General features: G+C 36.9%; 1 protein-coding gene across 1 annotated transcript; it reads left to right on the forward strand.

The window, feature by feature from the left end:
• The first annotated feature begins 261 nt into the window (after nt 1–261).
• LOC113402238 (regulator of G-protein signaling 7) lies at nt 262–18606 on the forward strand. Its single transcript, XM_064220175.1, has 16 exons — nt 262–910; nt 3475–3616; nt 4729–4815; nt 5193–5353; nt 6405–6463; nt 8596–8738; nt 9621–9701; nt 10419–10532; nt 11394–11490; nt 12383–12524; nt 13790–13903; nt 14342–14470; nt 15372–15500; nt 15907–15970; nt 16321–16413; nt 18387–18606. Exons 1-16 carry the CDS (start codon nt 852–854, stop codon nt 18450–18452), a joined length of 1680 nt encoding a protein of 559 aa, XP_064076245.1. The 5' UTR covers nt 262–851; the 3' UTR covers nt 18453–18606.
• The last annotated feature ends 1713 nt before the right edge of the window (nt 18607–20319 follow it).

Below are 20319 nucleotides of genomic sequence, written 5' to 3' on the forward strand. Positions count from 1 at the left end.
AGGAACTTATTTGTGTATAATGTAGTATACATATTAATAAAGCATCGTTTCAAAACATTTAATTGAATATTTCCTCGATCTAAAAATAGCGGCAAAAGCGCTCAATAAACTCGTAAACACATGCGCTATCGAACTTCTCGTACAATTTGTAGAATTAAGGTGACCACTTGTTACTCTAAAAGACATGAAAGTAGGTTACTATCTCATTTAGTCGCATTAACAATGAGTTAACTACCCATCTTTTTCTAATGCTTGCAAACAATTAGTGCCATCTCTTTTTAATAAGTGCACACATAAAAAAATACAACTGATTAATGGCTGTCGTACTTTGACATTTCGACGTATTTCTGAAAATGTTTGAATTACTTTGGGGTGTATGTTGAGTTTTCATGAATTAAACATAGTAGTAAAATGTGATTGAGGTAGAATATTTAATTGTACAAGAAATTTGGATTAATATACTCTCAAAAACCAAAGATAAAAGATTCTTAATAATTCCTAGTCAATCCAATCAAATTTTCATTACAAATTTAGTTTTTCTTTTAAATTTGTGCTAAACTATTTTTGATATAAAACTGTATGTGAATGATTTTATTTTTCACTAACAGTGTTATATTTGATACGTTAGTGTGTGAGCTTACAAATAAACACCTTTACGCAAAATAGAATTAAAAAAAATAATAATTAAAAAGTTTTCAAAAATATTTATTATTGTTTCCTGTTACGTGCGTACTGTGCATCAGTTCATGGAACTGTTACATCGATCAATGTGTGTGAGTGGGTTTAGTGATTTAAAAAACATATGACATGGCTCTTTAAGTTGATCTTGGAAGTAAGAAAATTGAATTAAAATGGTTACAATGAATTCTTCTGAAAAGGCGCAGAAAGCCTGTCAGCAAGGCCCGTCCAGGTAATTTCTTATTCAAATAAACACTAGTACATAGCATCTACACTTCTACCAGTTCATTTTACTTGGTGGTAGCTCTAAGTACCACCCACTAATAATATATTTCACTGCTAAACACCATATATTTGTGTTTTTGTTCTGGTGTTTGAGGCAGTGTACCTACAGGCACAAAGGACATTACATCTTAGTTCCCTGTTAGTCTAAGTACTGGTATGTTACTGAATATTGTTCCTAATTTTATATAGAGTAATTATAGTAATAATAATATATTCTATACTTTACTAATAGTGTGCTTGTTGCTAAAATATGTTTTACCTTTTACGTACAAGGTAAAACAAACCCTCACCTACACAGCTTGGCTCTAAAATTACCTGTCAGTAAATATCTACTCAACGAGAGTATATTTCAATTATTAGGACATAGATGAGGTTTTTCTCTGCATAAGTTATCTAAATAATAATATATTATAACTAAATATGAAATCAAACAATAAACAATTTAATTTAATCCAATAAAATGACAGAGATGGCCCAGTGTTAGAATGCACATCTTAACCGATCATGATGATGATGTGTTCAAACCCAGGCAACACTAAATTTTTATATGCTGAATTCGTATTTATAATTCATCTCATACAAAACATAGTGAGGTAACCACTATGTGTATTGAAGCAGCATTGCAGAATGAGCTTTAAACCTTCTTACATTATTTTCTTGGCAATACTAGTGACTCAGAACAGCTTCCCACGGGTGCGGTTTTTTATCAATATAATTTGCACCATATAGCATGCAAGAATTAATAATGTTGCTTTCCATTAGCTTGCATAATTGCCGAAATTCATCCTAAGACTAATTTGAATACTCTCAATCTTATTATTAGAAAAGAAAAGTTATCAACTTAAACTAAATTAAATTTGAAAATGACAGAAAACATAAGTATGCAACATGTGTTCAATTTTAGGAATGATTGCTTAAATATTAACATAGTGTACTGTAGTAAAAGATTTAATATAATATTAGTACTTACTACTAGTTTTTAATTATTTTATTTATAAATTTGACGTTTGCATTGAGTATTTAAATCTCATTTTAATTCATTTGTGATTTCATTCTGTATATATCGAGATTCAAGATTATTTATACGATATGTAATTAAGATAGAGCGTCTCACTATAAAATAACTAAATCAATTAGGCTAAATTTATTATCTCGGTGCAGTCCGAACATCATACTATTTTACAAGTATGCGTTACTTAGTGGCCATTTGTTGGGCACTATTTTTTCGACGCATTCTGAGCTTTGACATCCATACGATATGGTGTTAAAACACCCTCTCATACACATGTGCAATCGTGCATTCCATACATTTATAATACATTTCTTCTGCACGGCATTTATTATTAAACCCCTCTACTGCCAGGGTCTGCTTACTCCACTTTGCACGGTCTTTAGCGTCATCCATATCCATCACGACATCCAGCCATCGCTTCCTCCAATACGCGGGAGGCACTTTATTGCGACATAGTCCTTAGTTCGACGCGAGTCATGGCCATTCCACCGCAGACGACGCTCTTGGCTCTTGGAGCTTATCCGCTACGTCTCGGACCCCGAGACTATCCCGGATGAACGAGTTGTAGAGTATGCGGTCAGCTCGCGTTACGCCACACTTCAACCACACTGTTCCGATGCGCGTTGGAAACATGTGGTAGATTCACATCTGTCATACGCAGGTTGCCTGAAATATAAACACATGTTACGTATATTAAAATTCAATGACGCTGGCATTGAGTTGGCAATGATTGCCAGGGATTGAACTGGCAATCATCGGTTAATATTGAGATGCTCTACGCACTGGATCATTTTGGCATCGACTCCATCTACACATATTTAATTTATATTATAAATTCTAAAGTAACTGTCTGTGTGTTTGTTGCTCTTTCGTGGCCAAACTACTGATCAGAATTTGATAAAATTTGGTTTGAAGAAAGTTTGAACTACAAGGACATAGATTACTTTTTATACCTAACACCTGATGACGAACCCTTAAAAGGCGAGCTAAGCGGATGACAGCTAGTTTTTTGGACTCCACACTCATAGTGTAAAACCGGAACCCCATTACTAAGATTTCGCAGTCTGTCCGTCCGTCTGTCTGTCACCTGGCTGTATCTCAAGAACCGTGATAGCTAGACAGTTGAATTTTTTACAAATTATGTATTTCTGTTAATACTAAAAACCAAATAAAATATTTTGCAAATAATAAATAAATAATAATAAATAAATAATAAATATTTTTAAAATATTAAGCAGAGCTCTCATACAACAAAGGCAATTTTTTGCACTTCTTTGCTAGATAATAATAGCAACAGGCAGGCACTTAAAATATTCGCAAAATACTCAGTTGTATTGTATTTTACCTTTACGAAAACTTTTTACGAAAAACGCCATATTTTGCCTATTTTTGCTCGATATCAATAAATGTGTGTTGTTTACCTAGTCAACGGTACGGAACCCTTCGTGCGCGAGTCCGACTCGCACTTGTCTAATCTTATTAATATATATCAATTACAGGGACACCACGAAAAGCACCAAAGATGACAAAGATAAGAAGGACAAAGATACGATGATAGCCAACCTGCCTCCGAGCGTTCAGGCGCTGATGTCAACTATACCCTCGCCGGAGGAGTCGCCCAACTACCTCGTCTATAAAAAGGTATACATTTTTTTTATATTCAAAATCGAAATATTCACGATTCGGGTAGACTTTTGAATTGTCATTTTAAGGAACTGTATTAAACGTAAAGCTTAATTTTGTAATCTTATATATTAATAGTGTAAGCCGATTTTCGTCCCAGCGATTATGGGACGGTAGTTGCACATAGAAAATCGACTATGGTCTCATTTTGAAGAGCTCCAGCCAGATGTGCAGTAAAGAGGATTCTTGATTGGAGTTTACTAAATTGTTACCATTTAACAAATAATTAATTTTGAACGGAAAAAACTTACTGGTCGGTTAAAATGCGGTACTACGGATTTAAAAAAAAATTAAGAACGTAAACAAAATTAAAGTAAATTGTCATCGACAAACTCCAATTCTAACTGAATATGAATAATGTGTACTATTTGACATTAAAAATTTAATTTAAAAAAGTTCTCCTTATTTTGGCGCCAAATGAAATCAAAACAATACCTGTTATAGTTTTCAAAATACCTAAAGAATCTTTTGAATAAACGTGAAGTTTTGCGGGAGACGGAGTGTAGATTACACCTAGAAGAACCGGCAAGAAACTTAACTACTAAGTTTCCTGCCGGTTCTTCTCTTTTTAACATTCTACTCTTTTCAACATTTGTAATATAAATTTATGACAGTCGAATACAGTTATCCTCTACCCTTTCTTGGGTCTCTTGTCAGAGTGGTTGTGGTTTTATGGTAGACTGACCACTGTGCCGGATGGTAAGTGGTCATCTTTGCTCATAGACATGGATACTGTCAGAAATATAATATCTTACATTACCAGTATGACGATTCAAAAGTGGTTGTAAAAGCCTATTTGAATAAAGTATATTTTGATTTTGAGTATGCCATTGACCTTGAGAACTAAGATGTTATGTCACTTGAGCTAGTGTAACTAGCTCTCTTACCCTGAAAACCAACACAACAATACTAAATATTTTTGTTTGGGGGTTGAAATTATAGTAATGGTGGATGATGCCCACCCAAAAATTTTATGACTGTTAATTTTAATGTTACAAAATAAATATTGTTCAGTAATAAATTTCATAGTTTTGAGATGTCTTTCGATGTATATGGTATTCGTTTTAAAGATGGAGGCTATCATAGAAAAGATGCAAGATGAGACGACTGGTGTCCCTGTTCGTACTGTGAAGAGTTTCATGACGAAGATACCATCGGTGAGTACCGTTCTTGATTTCAGCCTAGTCAGCCAAATGGATCGCCTGATCATGACGTCCATTGCTGATAGGAATGTCCAATCCAAACATAAACTTGTGACAATATTGATGCAAAATCTGATAACACTGGTTTAAACCAGGGTGCCCATTTAAGTTATGGGATTTATCTGCTGACAATTTTTCGGTAGCGGCTCGGAGTCCGTATGTTTGATATGTGAAGCTCCAATGCCTCTCCTGAAGATGAGAGGAGGTCTTTATCTAGGAGAGGGACAATTACTGGCTAACTTACAGCAGTTTCCTTAATAAAATCGAAATCTAAAAATTTTACACCCATCGCAGTCAAAGTACAAATTCTAAAGAGTGAATTTGCCTTCCAGGTGTTCACCGGCTCCGATCTCGTGTCCTGGCTGAGCCGACACCTGAGCCTCGAGGAAAGCTGGGAGTCCCTTCACCTGGCACACCTGCTGGCCGCCCACGGGTACCTGTTCCCCATTGACGACCACTGTCTCACCGTCCGTAACGACAATACATATTATCGGTGAGTTGACTCCTCCCAATTCGACCATAGGAACTGTAAAGGTAAATAAACGAATTTGACCTTGAATTGACGCGATATCATTGGTCGAGAGCTTGTATAATCTGTGATATCCATTATCGATCCGTAAAATCTTGCTATGAATCAAAACTTTGCAAGTAAAACATAGAGCGTATTTTTTGACTCATATCGAAGAAAAACGACCAGAGGTAGGCAGGCTTAATGACCGGAAATGCACTTGCTAGTAGCTACCGACCAAGCTTGTTGGTATTGTTGATATGAGGAATATATTTCTTATGGTAACAATGTCTTTGGGTAGTGGTGACCATTAACCATAACGCGGACCAATTGTTACTAGTTACTTGGTGGTACCAGTGGTACAAGTACCAACCATTCATCAGATATTCTACCGTCAAACAGCAATACTCAGTATTATTGTGATCTGATTTGAAAGTGAGTGTAACTACAGGTACAGTGGACATAACATCTTAGAACCCAAGGTTGGTGGCGAATTGTAGATTTACGAGATTTGCGGTGTTTAATGTTTATGGGCGGTGGTCACGGCTTACCATCAGGAATTCCATCACTGGTGAATTACTATCAATATTTATGAAAAATACTCGGTACATGATTCTCATTTGAATCAGTAAAAAAAAAATAGGTACTTAATTTTTGACCAAATTTCAAAAAAAAATAATTTAAATAAATGAAGTGTGGACACATTGCCAGCGGCGCGTTTGGCGTGCTGTTGTGCTTTGCCGCTTGCCACCCTAGTTCATCAAAGGTAGCCTGTTAACCCGTGGCGGCATATGGACGTAGGTAAACTACCGCGCTATAACTAAATATACCTGCATACCTGTTTTGTGTCGACAGCACAACTAGGGTGTCCACACGACGCGTAATTAATTACACAGCTTTTGGTTAACTTTTCTTAGAAGTTTATTAGTATTTATGTTATATATCACGTCCTTAAATATCGATAGTGTTCAAACAGTCATGCTGTATGTCTAGTTGCATGTCGAAATTGGTTGTTATAATATTTAACCCTCCGTAGATTTCAGACACCGTACTTTTGGCCGTCGAATCAGTGGGAGCCGGAGAATACTGACTACGGTGAGTCATAGTTGATTCGTATCTATTGTCCATTCCACGAAACGAGTTCCCAAAGGATATTTCCAAATTTCCTTCCTGAGCAAAACCATCTGTTAAGATTGACTACTGAGTTTCTTGCCGGTTCTTCTCGGCAGAATCTACATTCCGAACCGATGTTAGCTTCACATAATATGGCTTGTAAAATGACGATTCAAAAGTGTTTGTAAAAGTCTACTTGAGTAAAGTAAAGTAAAAGATTATGTCTTTATATACCTCATTCGATTAGCTTTTCTCAAGCAGCAAGTTTTTTTTTCCATAGGAGTTCGATTCGTGGAATGGACTAAAAGTAAATTTTTATTTATTGTATCTATACGTTAATAATATAAAAAAACGGTCCTAGGTTTTGGATATATAAAAGTAGCCTGCCCTGGCGTTGAAGCTTGCTCGATACCGAATTGCATCAAAATCGGTTCAGTAGTTTAGACGTGAAAGAGAAACAGACAGAGAGACAGTTGCTTTCGCATTTATAATATTAATGCAGATGTATAAAGTAAGTTTTTAATTTAGGTTACGGGTATGTTATTATAAATGTTATTACTGTACTCTAAGAAGACGAATAGAAAATGGTCCTTCTCGGTAGATCTGGTGGTAGCTTTATTTTTCATACAATTCTGTAAATTTACGGTTTAAAAGTTCTTGCGAAACGCCACTTGATTAAAATGTGTAAAATTGTCAGTAAAAACAAGTAAAAGTTATATCAAAATAAAAATACTGCTTCCATCTTTGTGTTGTCATAATGTTGGACAACATCACATACATTACTCTGATCCCAATGTAAGTAGCTAAAGCACTTGTGTTTTGGAAAATCAGAAGTAACGACGGTACCACAAACACCCAGACCCGAGACAACATAGAAAACTAATGAACTCTTTCTACATCGACTCGGCTGGGAATCGAACCCGGGACCTCGGAGTGACCTAAAGGATATTACAACACTAATGACTTTTTAGTTGACTGCACACCTTGGGAATGAAATGATCGCCTCCAGGCTGTTTCAAATAGCTAAAATATAATTATTATTGTACATGCAAAATGGAAAAAAAAATATTTTAATAGTTTCTTTCGCCGATTCTTCTCAGGTCCGAGGTGTTAAATTCCGAACCGGTGGTAGATTTTTGACTATCAATAAGCAAGTGTAAACACTTCTATATTGAATAAAGATTTTTGACTTTGACTTTGGCGTACCCATGAAAACCGGTGTATACACTACTCGACCACGGAGGTCGTAATAATGTTATGACGTCATAAACGTGTGAGAAAATTGTCAGTGAGGAGCAGCTACTTATGTAATAATATTATTAAAATCAAAATATTCTTTATTCAAGTTGGCTCATAAAAGCACTTTTGAATCGTCACGTTACATTGTTGAATTAAATGTAAAACTACGACCGGTTCGGAAAGTAGATTCTATCGAGACGAACCGGCAGGAAACTCAGTAGTTACTCTTTTCCACCACTCTAATAGGTTATTTGACTGGTTTTTAAAATCCATTTTATATTATTTAGTAGAAGTTAAGGAACCAAGTAAATGTTGTTTTTTCTTTAATTCTAGTACATATTTGGTGAAAAATATCAAATTAAAAATTCAATATTTATATAGCGCGCGAAAACGCTTGTTTGACAATATGGCGCTGCAATGTGGTCGGTGACGTCACTTGCCTGTATTGTAATCTGTGGCACATATAATCCACATACAGTAGGCAAACGAGGTTAACAAGCAAGTGACGTCATCATAAACCCGACCAACCAGGAGCGTTTCGTGTCACGTGACAAGCGTTTAAACGAATGCATTTTTATTTATGGATTTTTGAATAAATTAATTATTATTATCAACTTTCGTTAGTAAATAAACATTTTTAAACTCATAATATATATTGATTACAATAATTGACACTTTATTTTTCGCATTGTCAAATAGCCTATTACAGAGAATGTCAGTAAAGGACAATTAAATTATATATAAACTGTCTGGTAAAAGTTTTATGTATACTGTGTTAGTGGTTCATTAATTCATAACAAAATAAGCGTTTCATCAATGAAGTTAAAGATTTCAGAAGTATTGTAACAAAATAAGTGGTTTTAATATATTTCCAGCGGTCTACCTCTGCAAGCGTACGATGCAGAACAAGGCTCGCCTGGAGTTAGCCGACTATGAGGCGGAGTCGCTCGCGAGATTGCAGAAGATGTTCAGCAGGAAGTGGGAGTTCATATTCATGCAGGCGGAGGCGCAGAGTAAGGTGAGATCCAGTTGAAGTTGACAGGTGTTTTCAAAGTGTGACGAATTGTTTAGAACCACTAGTTTCAATTTCGTGTGTTAGTGAAGACTGGGGGGGGGGATTGGACAGTTGTCAGGTACAAGGTAGCCTATGTCCTATTCTGTACAAAATTAGTATTGAATGAAATTATGATAGTGATTATGATGTTTATTCCAATGGCAGGATGGGTAAAGATGAATAAGCAAATTTGACCTTGAGTTGATATCATTGGTTGAGTTCTAAATAATTTGTGGTGTTCATTGGTGAAAAACTAACGCTTTGAATCTAGGTGAAGTTGTTATCGGAACGTTGGAAGTAACATTTAAATCTATATAAGTACTGCAGTGGAAAAGGGTTGTATTATATCCCGCTTGTATAATAAAATTCCGCAGATATTTTTAACTTTGCCGTTTCATAGATTCAAGTCATTTGTAAAAAATACATCGGTAAAGAAGACGTATTATTCGATACAAGATTATATTGATGATAAAAAAGCGTGGAGTTAATGCTCGTTGACTTCCAGGCAGGAGACATGGCATACATATATAATTGTATTTAACTAACATGACTGTATTTTTAGATGTTGAAAAAGAGTAACTACTGAGTTTCTTGCCGGTTCTTCTCGGTATAATCTACATTCCGAACCGGTGGTAGCTTTACTTTGAATAGTTTGTTAAATGATGATTCAAAAGTACTCGTAAAAGTCTACTTGAATAAAGTATATTTTGATTTGATTTGATTATAAATAAAGATCTATTAATCGAGAACTGTTTGTGTACAATATAGCTGAAATATTAGCAAATCGCATGGATGCATCGATCAATCGCAGCTGTCTCGTATAAAGTATGTATCTTTGTATTACAGGTGGACAAGAAACGAGATAAGCTGGAAAGGAAAGTTCTAGATAGTCAGGAGAGGGCGTTCTGGGATGTGCATCGTCCGATGGTGAGCATACTTTGAACTTTATGCTTTGTGTATTGTCTAATGGCTATCTTATAGCTTGTAATATATTTTTGTAGACTTCTAGGGATTGCTAACAGTATCTAAAACGGAATATTTACCATGTTTTTTATTTTTATTCGGTGGAGCTCTCGTGAACAAGACATTCGTAGATAATGTCGAAATATCGAGCTCCACCAAATAAAAATAAAAAACATGGTAAATATTCCGTTTTAGATACTGTTAGTAATAAAAATAACCATGTTAATTTAAAAATTCTAGGGGTTGGGTTAAATGTATAGAAAAGGTTGTCTCGTAAAATATTCTAGAAAGATCACCAAATTAATTGTTGTAAAATAATAAATTATTTTATTGTTGTTAAAAAAATTTATTAGTATATTTTTCTAAAGAGATTCTCTTGAAAAATTATTTCAAATACCCGGGCCTCCATTAAATTGTTATAAAAAGATACCAATATAATTTTTCTAAAAATTATTAACTAAAAAGGTCAACAAGTAATAAAAAATTAGTTTCTAAAAAGGTCTCCTAATAAATTCTTCTAAAAAGGTCTCGCAGTTAATTATTCTAAAAAGATCACCCAATAAATTGAACTAAAAAAGCTACCAAATTGCAAAAAGAATATCAATGAAATTCTAAAAAGGCGACGAAGTAAATTGCCAAAAAAATGATATATTTTTGACAATAGCACTTGTAATGTTTCAGCCGGGTTGCGTGAACACAACAGAAATGGATCCGAAGAAGCTCTCCAGGATCAACGCTATCAAGGCGAAGAGACTACGTCAGTGCCAGGAATTGATATTACAGCATAATTTAAAGGTCTGTATGACAATATGTAGGCTGACTGGCAAATGGTAATGCATGATAATGGAGATTTTAGGTTCCTTCTGTCTGCAGTTACACTGGCTCACTCACCATTCAAACTAGATCACAAAGATACTAAGTATGTGGTCGCATTTCCATTGGTATTCGACGGCGACGAACTTCTTGACATTCCATGGATTTACCGTGCGGTTGCCGGGTCTACCGTTAGTTAACGGGACTTGCCACTCGGGAGAACTCTTGAGAGGCTAAGTTTTATTGAAGTATAGACACAGTAAAATTTATTTAGTCGGTTTTTAGTCCTTTTTGTTAAATATAATTTTAGTACTGCTATCTTCTAATTGCATGCATTTATCGTTAGCGTCGATCTTCTTCTAAATATCTGACAAGCAATGGTACCCCCCTCTTTTGTATGACGTCACGATTTATTAACGGCAGTACTCAGTATTGTTGAGTACCGGTTTGATGGGTGAGTAAGCCAGTGTCCGCCAACCGGCATTGGAGCAGCGTGGTGGAATATGCTCCAAACCTTCTCCTCAAAGGGAGAGGAGGCCTTTAGCCCAGCAGTGGGAAATTTACAGGCTGCTAATGAGCCAGTGTAACTACAGGCACGAGGGACATAACATCTTAAAGTATCGTAAGCAATGGTTAATATTTCTTATAGCGCCATTGTCTATTAGCGGTGGTGACCACTTACCATCAGGTGGCCCATTTGCTCGCCTACCGATATAAAAAAAAAATACTTATCTACAGGTCAGTACTAACAGGCCCAAGGGACATATCTTCCTCGTAGTAATCGTTCTGCCAGTGTTCCGTCTCGGATTAAAAATATTTTAAACAATCCTTCTCTTGTTTCAGAATAATCCAATAGTGACAATAACAAATGCTCAAGAAAGCGAAGAGGCGATACAGAAGAATATTGAGAAGAATAATGAAAGTTCTATCAAAGAGAACGGTGAGTTTATTTATTGGATGTGTTTTGATATGTTGTTGGATGATGTGATAAGGATTACTTGAAAGGGACGGTGTGTTTGTATATATACTGTATTCCAACCATAAGAGGAGGAAGGCCAAATAAACAATTTGACGGCAAATTGACGCGATATCATTGGTCGAGAGCTCGATTAATCTATGATATTCACTATGGATTTGTAATAAAATGAGAGCCGAGATGGCCCAGTGGTTAGAACGCTTGTATCTTAACCGATGATTTAGGGTTCAAACCCAGGCGAGCACCACTGAATTTTAATTTGCTTAATTTATGTTTATAATCCATCTCGTGCTCGGCGGTGAAGGAAAACATCGTGAGGAAACCTGCATGTTTCTAATTTCAACGAAATTCTGCCACATTTGTATTCCATCAAGCCCCATTGGAACAGCGTGGTGGAATATGCTCCATATGTTCTCCTCAAAGGGAGAGGAGGCCTTAGACCAGCAGTGGGAAATTTACAGGCTGTTGTTGGACATAGGCATTCTTTCAGCCTAACAGCTGACCTCTCCTTTTGAGGAGAAGGTTTGGAGCATATTCCACCACGCTGCTCCAATGCGGGTTGGTACATACACATTTCCTCACGATGTTGTCCTTCACCGCCGAGCACGAGATGAATTATAAACACAAATTAAGCACATGTAAATTCAGTGGTGCTTGCCTGGGTTTGTACTCGAAATCATCGGTTTAGATGCATTCTAACTTCATCTTGCGCCGTAACAAATTTCATCAAAATCGGTTCAGCCGTTAAAGCGTCAAGAGGTAACAGAGTTACATTCGCGTTTATAATGTTAGTGTAGATATAGATTAGTAGTTGTATTACTATATAATGCTGATGTTTCAATAAATTAAATTTCAGGCGAGACCTCCCAGACACAACCAGAGACAATAGAAGTCGAGAAGACCATAGAGCAGCAAATAGAGGCGGCAAAGAGACAGCTCTCGGTATTGAAGGCTCGTATGGAGAGAAGAAACGTTCGAGTCAGCAAAGTAGCCGAGATGTTAGTAATGAGTCCCATTTTTTTTTTATGTCCTTAGGCGAACGAGCAAATGGGCCACCTGATGGTAAGTGGTCAGAACCGCCCATAGACAATGGCGCTGTGAGAAATATTAACCATTCCTTACATCGCCAATGCGTCACTAACCTTGGCAACTAAGATGTTGTATCCCGTGTGCCTGTAGTTACACTGGCTCACTCACCAGTCAAACCGGAACACAACAATACTCAGTGCTGCTGTTTGGCGGTAGAATATCTGATGAGTGGGTGGTATCTACCCAGGCGGGCTTGCACAAAGCCCTATCACCAAGTAAAACTGATAGTAACTGTAGTAATGATTATTTGTATTAATAGTGCGCTGCCTCGATGGTCAGGCTTCGACGACCTTGATTTAAACCCTGGACTATAAAAAAACTACTAAGAGTTTCCTGTATGTAGAAATTTCTATACAGAATAGAGAATAGGATTATCTTACTATACAAGAATATATGTATGACTACGTTGTTCCACGCGGCTTCGCTCGACTTTTGGTCGTCAGGGTTTAGGCATATAAAAGTAGGCTTTTGTTTTTCCTTGAGGTTCAAGCTTTGTAGGATATTTCATCAAATTCGCTTCAGTGCATTAGCCGTGAAAGCGTAACAGACAGAGTGATTTTAGCATTAATAATATTAGTATAGATTTAAAAAAAAACGTGACGTTAATAATCGTTGAATTTCTATAAATTTAATAGACTATTGGACAATGCGAAAATAAAGTGTCAATTATTGTAATCAGTATATATTGTGAGATTAAAAATGGTTATTTATTGACGAAAGTTGAAAATAATAATTAATTTATTCAAAAATCCATAAATAAAAATTCATTTTTTTTTAAACGTTTGTCACGTGACACATAACGCTCCCGATTGGTCGGGCCTATGATGACGTCACTTGGTCGTTAATCTCGTTTGCCTACTGTATGTGGATTATATGTGCCACAGATTACAATACAGGTAAGTGACGTCACCGACCCCATTGCAGCGCCATACTGTCAAAGTAGCGTTTTCGCGCGCTATTTAAATATGGAGTTTTTAATTTGATATTTTTCAGCAAATATGTACTAGAATTAAAAAATGGATTTTAAAAACTAGTCAAATAGCCTATTGTACTTAAATGACTTTTATACGTAATCGAATTGGTGGAAAGGAGTTACTACTGAGTTTCATGCCGGTTCAAAGTAGAATCTACATTCAGAACCGATTCCGTATCATTGATTTTGATTATGTTCCAGGTTTATATCTTACTGTGAGCAGTACTCTGAATATGATGCATTTCTAACACCACCCGAATGGCCGAACCCCTGGATAAGTGATACGACGGAACTTTGGGACCAGGAGAAACAGTGGTGAGACATTTTTTTTATGGTAAAGATAGGCAGACGGTCAAATGGTGGCCACGTGATTGTAAGTGGTCTTAATGGTCGTAATTTTTTTAACCATTTCTTACATAGGGAACTGAGAAGTTCTCGCACAATGGAGCCCGTTGACTTGGAGCCCGTTCACTTAAATATTGAGATAGTCAGTGTAGTTACACTGGCTCACTCACTAAGTATTGCTGTTTGGAAGTAAAATGTATAATGAGTAGGTGGTGGTAGGTACCTACCACCAGTGGCACCAAGTAAGTCATTTGTATAGATATTGAGTTCTTGTGTTCCAGTGGTGAGTGAGCCAGTGTAACTACAGGCACAAGGCATGTAACATCTCAGTCTGTCTTCCTTTTATAAATAAAAATAAATTAATAATATTTAAAAGCATAATTTGCATTATTTGTATGTTTTCTTCAGTAAGGAGCCGTTGCCATTACGTCGTGTCCGGCGCTGGTCCTTCGGTCTCCGGGAACTGCTCCGAGACCCTCCGGGTAGGGAGCACTTCGCCAAGTTCCTCAGCAAGGAGTTCAGTGGGGAGAATCTCAAGTGAGTGTATATATCTCATACGTAGTAACATTCAACGATTATTTTGAATCAGTTTCTAGTCCATTTGGGTCTAGGTAGACCAGTAATCCTAACTAATGATTGAATTTTGATATTTTTAATCTGTGAAGGAAATCGTTGCAGGGAATCCTGTATTAGTGATAGGGTTTTGTGCAAGCCCGTCTGGGTAGGTACCACCCACTCATCAGATATTCTACCGCTAAACAACACTACTCAGTATTGTTGTGTTCCGGTTTGAAAGGTGAGTGAGCCAGAGTAACTACAGGCACTAGGGAAATAACATTTTAATTCCCAAGATTGGTGGCGCATTGGCGATTTAAAGAATGGTTAATATTTCTTACAGCGCCTTTGTCTATGAGCGGTGGTGAGCACTTACCATCGGGTGACCCATACGATCGACCGCCAAACTATACCATAAAAAAACACAGGTGCTCATTTCTCTCCTATAATTCAATGGGATGGTATATCCGATTTGAACGGAAAGAGTTCAGGTGCAGGATCAACGACTGAACAACACGACTGAAAAACTCATTCACCCTGTATCGGTCCGACCTGTGGTTTGAACCCAGTACTTCGGAATCTGTGCCTTAATATATGCTCACTGGACCAACGAAATAGTCGACAGATAACAGATACGTAGGGTGGGTACCTAAAGCGGCCGGAGTAGTAAGTACAACTTTGACCTGCGCACTCATTTTTGGGTATATTTGGAGGAATGAAGGTATTGGGGGTGCCGAGGCACGCGATTGGTCCGTCAGTCGATGCTTGTCGCGTATCGGCCTCTCATTCGTGTTCAAGACTCGTGCCGACTTTTATACCTAAAATATAGGGAGGCCCCTTTTCTTCTTCGGAAACTCGTATCTAACAATTGTGTTATTTCCAGATTCTGGCTGGCGGTTCAAGAGTTGAAGGCGTTGCCGATTCGAAGAGTGTCGTCGCGCGCCAAGGAGATATGGAAGGAGTTCTTCGCGGCGGAGGCGCCGTCTCCTGTTAACATCGACGCTGCTAGCAGGTGACACACCGAGAGTTCCTGATTAAATACTGAACGCTCATTGGTCGTTTATCACGTCATCAGCTGCTACCGAGTAATGAAGATTTAAATAAATTAAGTAGATGTTCCTGAATAAAATAATACGGAATGATCATTGGTCGCCGATCACGTCGTCGTCTACTATTGACCAATGAGCGTTCAGAATGTTTTAAGTGTACAAAAGTCGAATTCAAATACTGACAAAGATCGCCTATCACGTCATCGTTTATCCACCAATGACGATTCAGAGATGTTTAATTAGTTGCTTTTGTCAAACTAACTGTTCTTTTAGTTAGCTTTTATCAGTCATCGACGTTAGAAGTTAAAATCCGTTTACGGAATCCCATCTCGATGAATAAACTTTTGAAAACTTTTAATTTTGTTGCAGAGAATTGACTAGAACGAAAGTGGAGTCGGGCACAGCGGATAGGTACTGCTTCGATCAAGCGCAGGTGAGATTTTTTTGTGATACGATACGCGTGTCAATTTGCCTTCCAATTGATCGTCGTAAGTGGTCGTCTCACCTCATAGACAATGGCGATGTAAGAAATATTAACCATTCCATACATTGTCATTTTGTCCCATTGCAATTCGTTATACTGGTTCGCTCACCATTCAAATCGGAACACAACGATACTGAGTACTGCTGTTTGGTGGTAGAATATCTGACGAGTGGTACTCACCCAGGCGGGCTCGCACAAAGCCCTGCCACCAAGTAAAGTCTGTGATGGACTTTTCCACGTTGTATTTTTTAATAATTTTAAAATATATATTGCTAACCGATTATTTGTGGTGATTTCAGGCGCACGTGTATCATCTCATGAAGTCAGATAGTTACTCCAGATACCTCAGGTCGGAGATGTACAAGGATTATTTGAATGGGTCCAAGAAGAAGGTATGTTTATTTATTGCACCAACACTAAATACTACATTATAACTAAGGAATAACATTTAAAAGTTGCATGAATGCAACAGGCGGCCTTATTGCTAAAACAGCGATCTTTTCCAGGCCCCCTTTGGGCAGAGGACTGGTTGTAAAACAAATTTGTTAAGGGTTACAATACATTAGCAGCCTGTAAATTTCCCACTGCTGGGCTAAAGGCCTCCTCTCCACCAAAAGTATATTCCACCACGGTGCTCCAATGCGGGTTGGTGGGATACACATGTGGCAGAATTTCGTTGAAATTAGACACATGCAGGTTTCCTCACGATGTTTCCCTTCACCGCCGAGCACGAGATGAATTATAAACACAAATTAAGCACATGAAAATTCAGTGGTGCTTGCCTGGGTTTGAACCCGAAATCATCGGTTAAGATGCACGCGTTCTAACCACTGGGCCATCTCGGCTCAGGGGTACAATAATTTTGATATATTATATACTGTATATGAAATATAATAATAAACATTATACAAAAATTTAATAAACTAAAATTAATATAACGACAACAATTACTTATGGATATTAAAGCGATAAATATAAGACAATACGTTAAACGTGTTCATAACTGACCTTTGGTGCTGTTACGGTTAGAGCTTAGCAACTGTTGCTATCAAATATTTGCTGCGTATTGATAAACGTTGCAGTCGATAAATCAGTATTATGGAGTATTATGATACTGTATACGTCCATATACTGTTTTATAATTTTTTTATTTGATTTCATATCAATATCAGCCCCTGGTGATAAATATTTATAGATTTAGACCTCGGTGGCTAATTTCAAGGCTCAAGGGAGACCAGGCAACTACTTTTAACCATTTCATTTAATGCGCCATCAACCTTGGGAACTAAGATGTTATGTCCCTCGTGCCTGTGTCTGCACTGGCTCATTCACCCTTCATACCGGGACACAGCGATATTGAGAGTATTGTTTGGCGGTAGAATGGCGGTGTCTAGGTGGTACTTCCTCAAACGATCTTGCACAGAGCCCTAACACTAAGACCTAACAGTACCCTCACTCTCGTAATCCAATGGAACGGCAAGTTCGACCACAAAGTGACCGGAAGTGTTCAGAACCAACGGAGTTACGTGCATTCACGGGAGTGTACACATACTCCATACTTCTAGACTCCTAGAAAGACGCTATAACTTACTATCGGCCCGACCTGGGGTTTGAACTCAGGGCCTCGGGATCTGCGTCCATGTATCTAGCCACTGGACCAACGAGCCAATATCAGTAAATCTGTAATTTTGGTAACCATAATAGAAAATACGAGCAACGCCCCCCCCCCCTTCTTCGCGTGAGTGCAATTTATTAATAAAAAAAATGATATCATTGTTATTAATACCTTATAGCGCTCAGGAACAATGTAGCTTTCTACCAGTAGAATTGGTTCATTAGTTCCAGACTCCCCCGCCCCCCACGTACAAACAAGCCAGAGTGGTAGGGATTTGCACAAGTTTTATCTTCGACAATTTGAAATCTCAATTTTTGCACAAATCCATAGTGAATATCATAGATTGTTCCAGATGCTAAGTTCTTTTATCACACGACTGCTCAAAAAAAGAGTTAGTTTTATTTTATAACTCTGTAACTTTTAAGTGCTTGAACATATTTTGGGTATCGATTTAATCTTTACAAATGTTTTTTTCTAACTGATGGTAAGTGGTCACCAGCGCCTATAAATTGTAAGAAACATTCACCATTTCTGACATCACCACTGCGTCATCAACCTTGGGAACTAAGGTTAACTACCTTGTGCGTGTAGTTACACTGGCTGACCCTTCAAACTGAAACACAACAGTATTACTGTTTATGGGTAGACTATGTAATGAATGAATGGTACCTTTTATTTATTGAGTGAAAAATTTGGAAAAAAAATTGTTAGACGAGCACTATTTTTGTATATATTTTTTTTCTCTTTCAGACATCAGTTAAAGGGATACGATCGATCGTCTCGTTTACCGGCAGGAAGGAAACATCGGCTAACTGAAGCTATACATCGCTGGAACACGATCGAAATCGGTAAACGTACGGTACGATTCGAGATTCGATTTTTGAAATTGAGTTGAATTTGGAATTTAAAAAGAATAAAATTTTAAACCAAATAGTAATTACAAGTTTAGTAGTAATATTTTGTTATATTAAATTCGCTCGTGTTGGAGTTTAGCTCCTAAACGACAAACATAATTTTTTTTGTTTATTTGTACGACAATATTGTTTTAGGGATTTTGATAATAATCTCTCAAATAATAATGAAAGTTAAATCTTGAGTATGTCGTTTTGCATCAGAAACGTTGCGTCCACACGTTACACACGAAACGTTGCACGCAAATTATTATTTTTTTAATTGTGTCGTTTAGCGTTAGAGACGTTGCACTAAAAGGTTACACATAAAATGTTGCACGCGAATTTGTATTTGATTTGTCTCGAAAGGTGCTTTATTAGGTAACAATATTTTATGTTTAATGTGAAATTATGTTAATTATAGACGCCATATTGAGGCTCGGAATTATAATTGTCACGATGTAAATTAGTTTTTCGAATATGGCTAATATGGCAACTTCCGCCATATTCGCCATATTAGGTTTTCGACTCCGATTCCACCGAAACCAAAGTTTATTTTTTTATTAACATTATCAGAAAGACTGTCCTAATGTAAACTGCCCCTTTTTTTTGTATGTTTTTGTTGTATAAATAGATTAGTTTTAGACAATATTGTTTAGGAAAGCGTTATAGGCAAGTAGCCTGCCTAAAATAATTGAAGATGAGTCACATCAGAATACATATGTAGTAACGATCTGTTGTTTACCCACTGCTGGGCATAAATCTTAGGAACTCCTCTTAAAATTCCTTTATTGTTAACTAACTGCTTCAACCGTTTACACTCAAAAGGATATTACTCCCAGTTTTTGCAGTGTTTTTTATTAATACTCCGCTCCTATTGGTCGTAGCGTAGTATATAGCCTATAGCCTCGGTAAATGGGCTATCTATCAGTGAAAGTTTTTTTTTTAAATCATTAGCGCGTTCAAACAAAGAAACTCTTCAGCGTTGTAATATTAGTATTGCTGTGTCGCTTGTAATATTGAAATGACACGGACGTACTCATAATTCAAAGTATTGATGAATGGATGAATGGGTGGTTACCCCCCCCCCCCACTCCCCACCACATATCGGGGAAGAGCACTATCCTCCTCGACATCATCGTAAGTTGTCATAGTCCTGTGGGCGTTACTTTGGTCACATTTTTTTTTAACAAACAATATCACCCCTAAGGGTGACCCCTAAGGGGGTGAAATTATTTATAGGCTCGGATTTAATTCGTGAAATATAGGAATAGCAATATAAGTGGTTGTATTTTCATCATACATCTTAATCCATCTCGATTTCAATTCCATAACGAATATTATTATTTTTGAATTCAAACCAGAATTATTTCCTGTTCCTTATAATAAGGGTTACTTATTAAATACGTATTAAATGCTCCTTCGATCGTAAATAATAATGATAGTTTCTAACTTTGAGAATCATTTAAGTTTTTAGCAAAAGATTTAAATAAATTTTAAACAAAGCAATCAACACGTCATTATATTTGGTCTATTCGAATCGAAGAATATTGAAGATAAACAAACCTTAGACTTACGTATTTCATGCGATTTGCTAATAACTCAGCTGTATTGTGTACTATTAAGAGTTCTCGATTAATATATCTTTATTTATAATACAACACTGTTGCACTTAACTATTCATTTCCGCTTTAATTTCACTTCCAAAGTTCGGATAAGTTTCGTCGACGTTCATAACGCCATTATATCGCGAAACCATAGTGAATATCATAGATTAATCGAGCTCTCGAACA

The sequence above is a fragment of the Vanessa tameamea genome, chromosome 31 (genome assembly GCF_037043105.1).
Source record: "Vanessa tameamea isolate UH-Manoa-2023 chromosome 31, ilVanTame1 primary haplotype, whole genome shotgun sequence".
In the NCBI taxonomy this organism is placed as follows: Eukaryota; Metazoa; Arthropoda; class Insecta; order Lepidoptera; family Nymphalidae; genus Vanessa; species Vanessa tameamea.

Bases quoted from the DNA above. Each gene is read 5' to 3' on its own strand.
- LOC113402238 (XM_064220175.1), top strand. From the start codon at position 852: ATGGTTACAATGAATTCTTCTGAAAAGGCGCAGAAAGCCTGTCAGCAA. The intron at 4,816-5,192 runs GTGAGTACCGTT...TTTGCCTTCCAG, and splicing joins TCATGACGAAGATACCATCG to GTGTTCACCGGCTCCGATCT. The intron at 12,525-13,789 runs GTTAGTAATGAG...ATTATGTTCCAG, and splicing joins GTCAGCAAAGTAGCCGAGAT to GTTTATATCTTACTGTGAGC.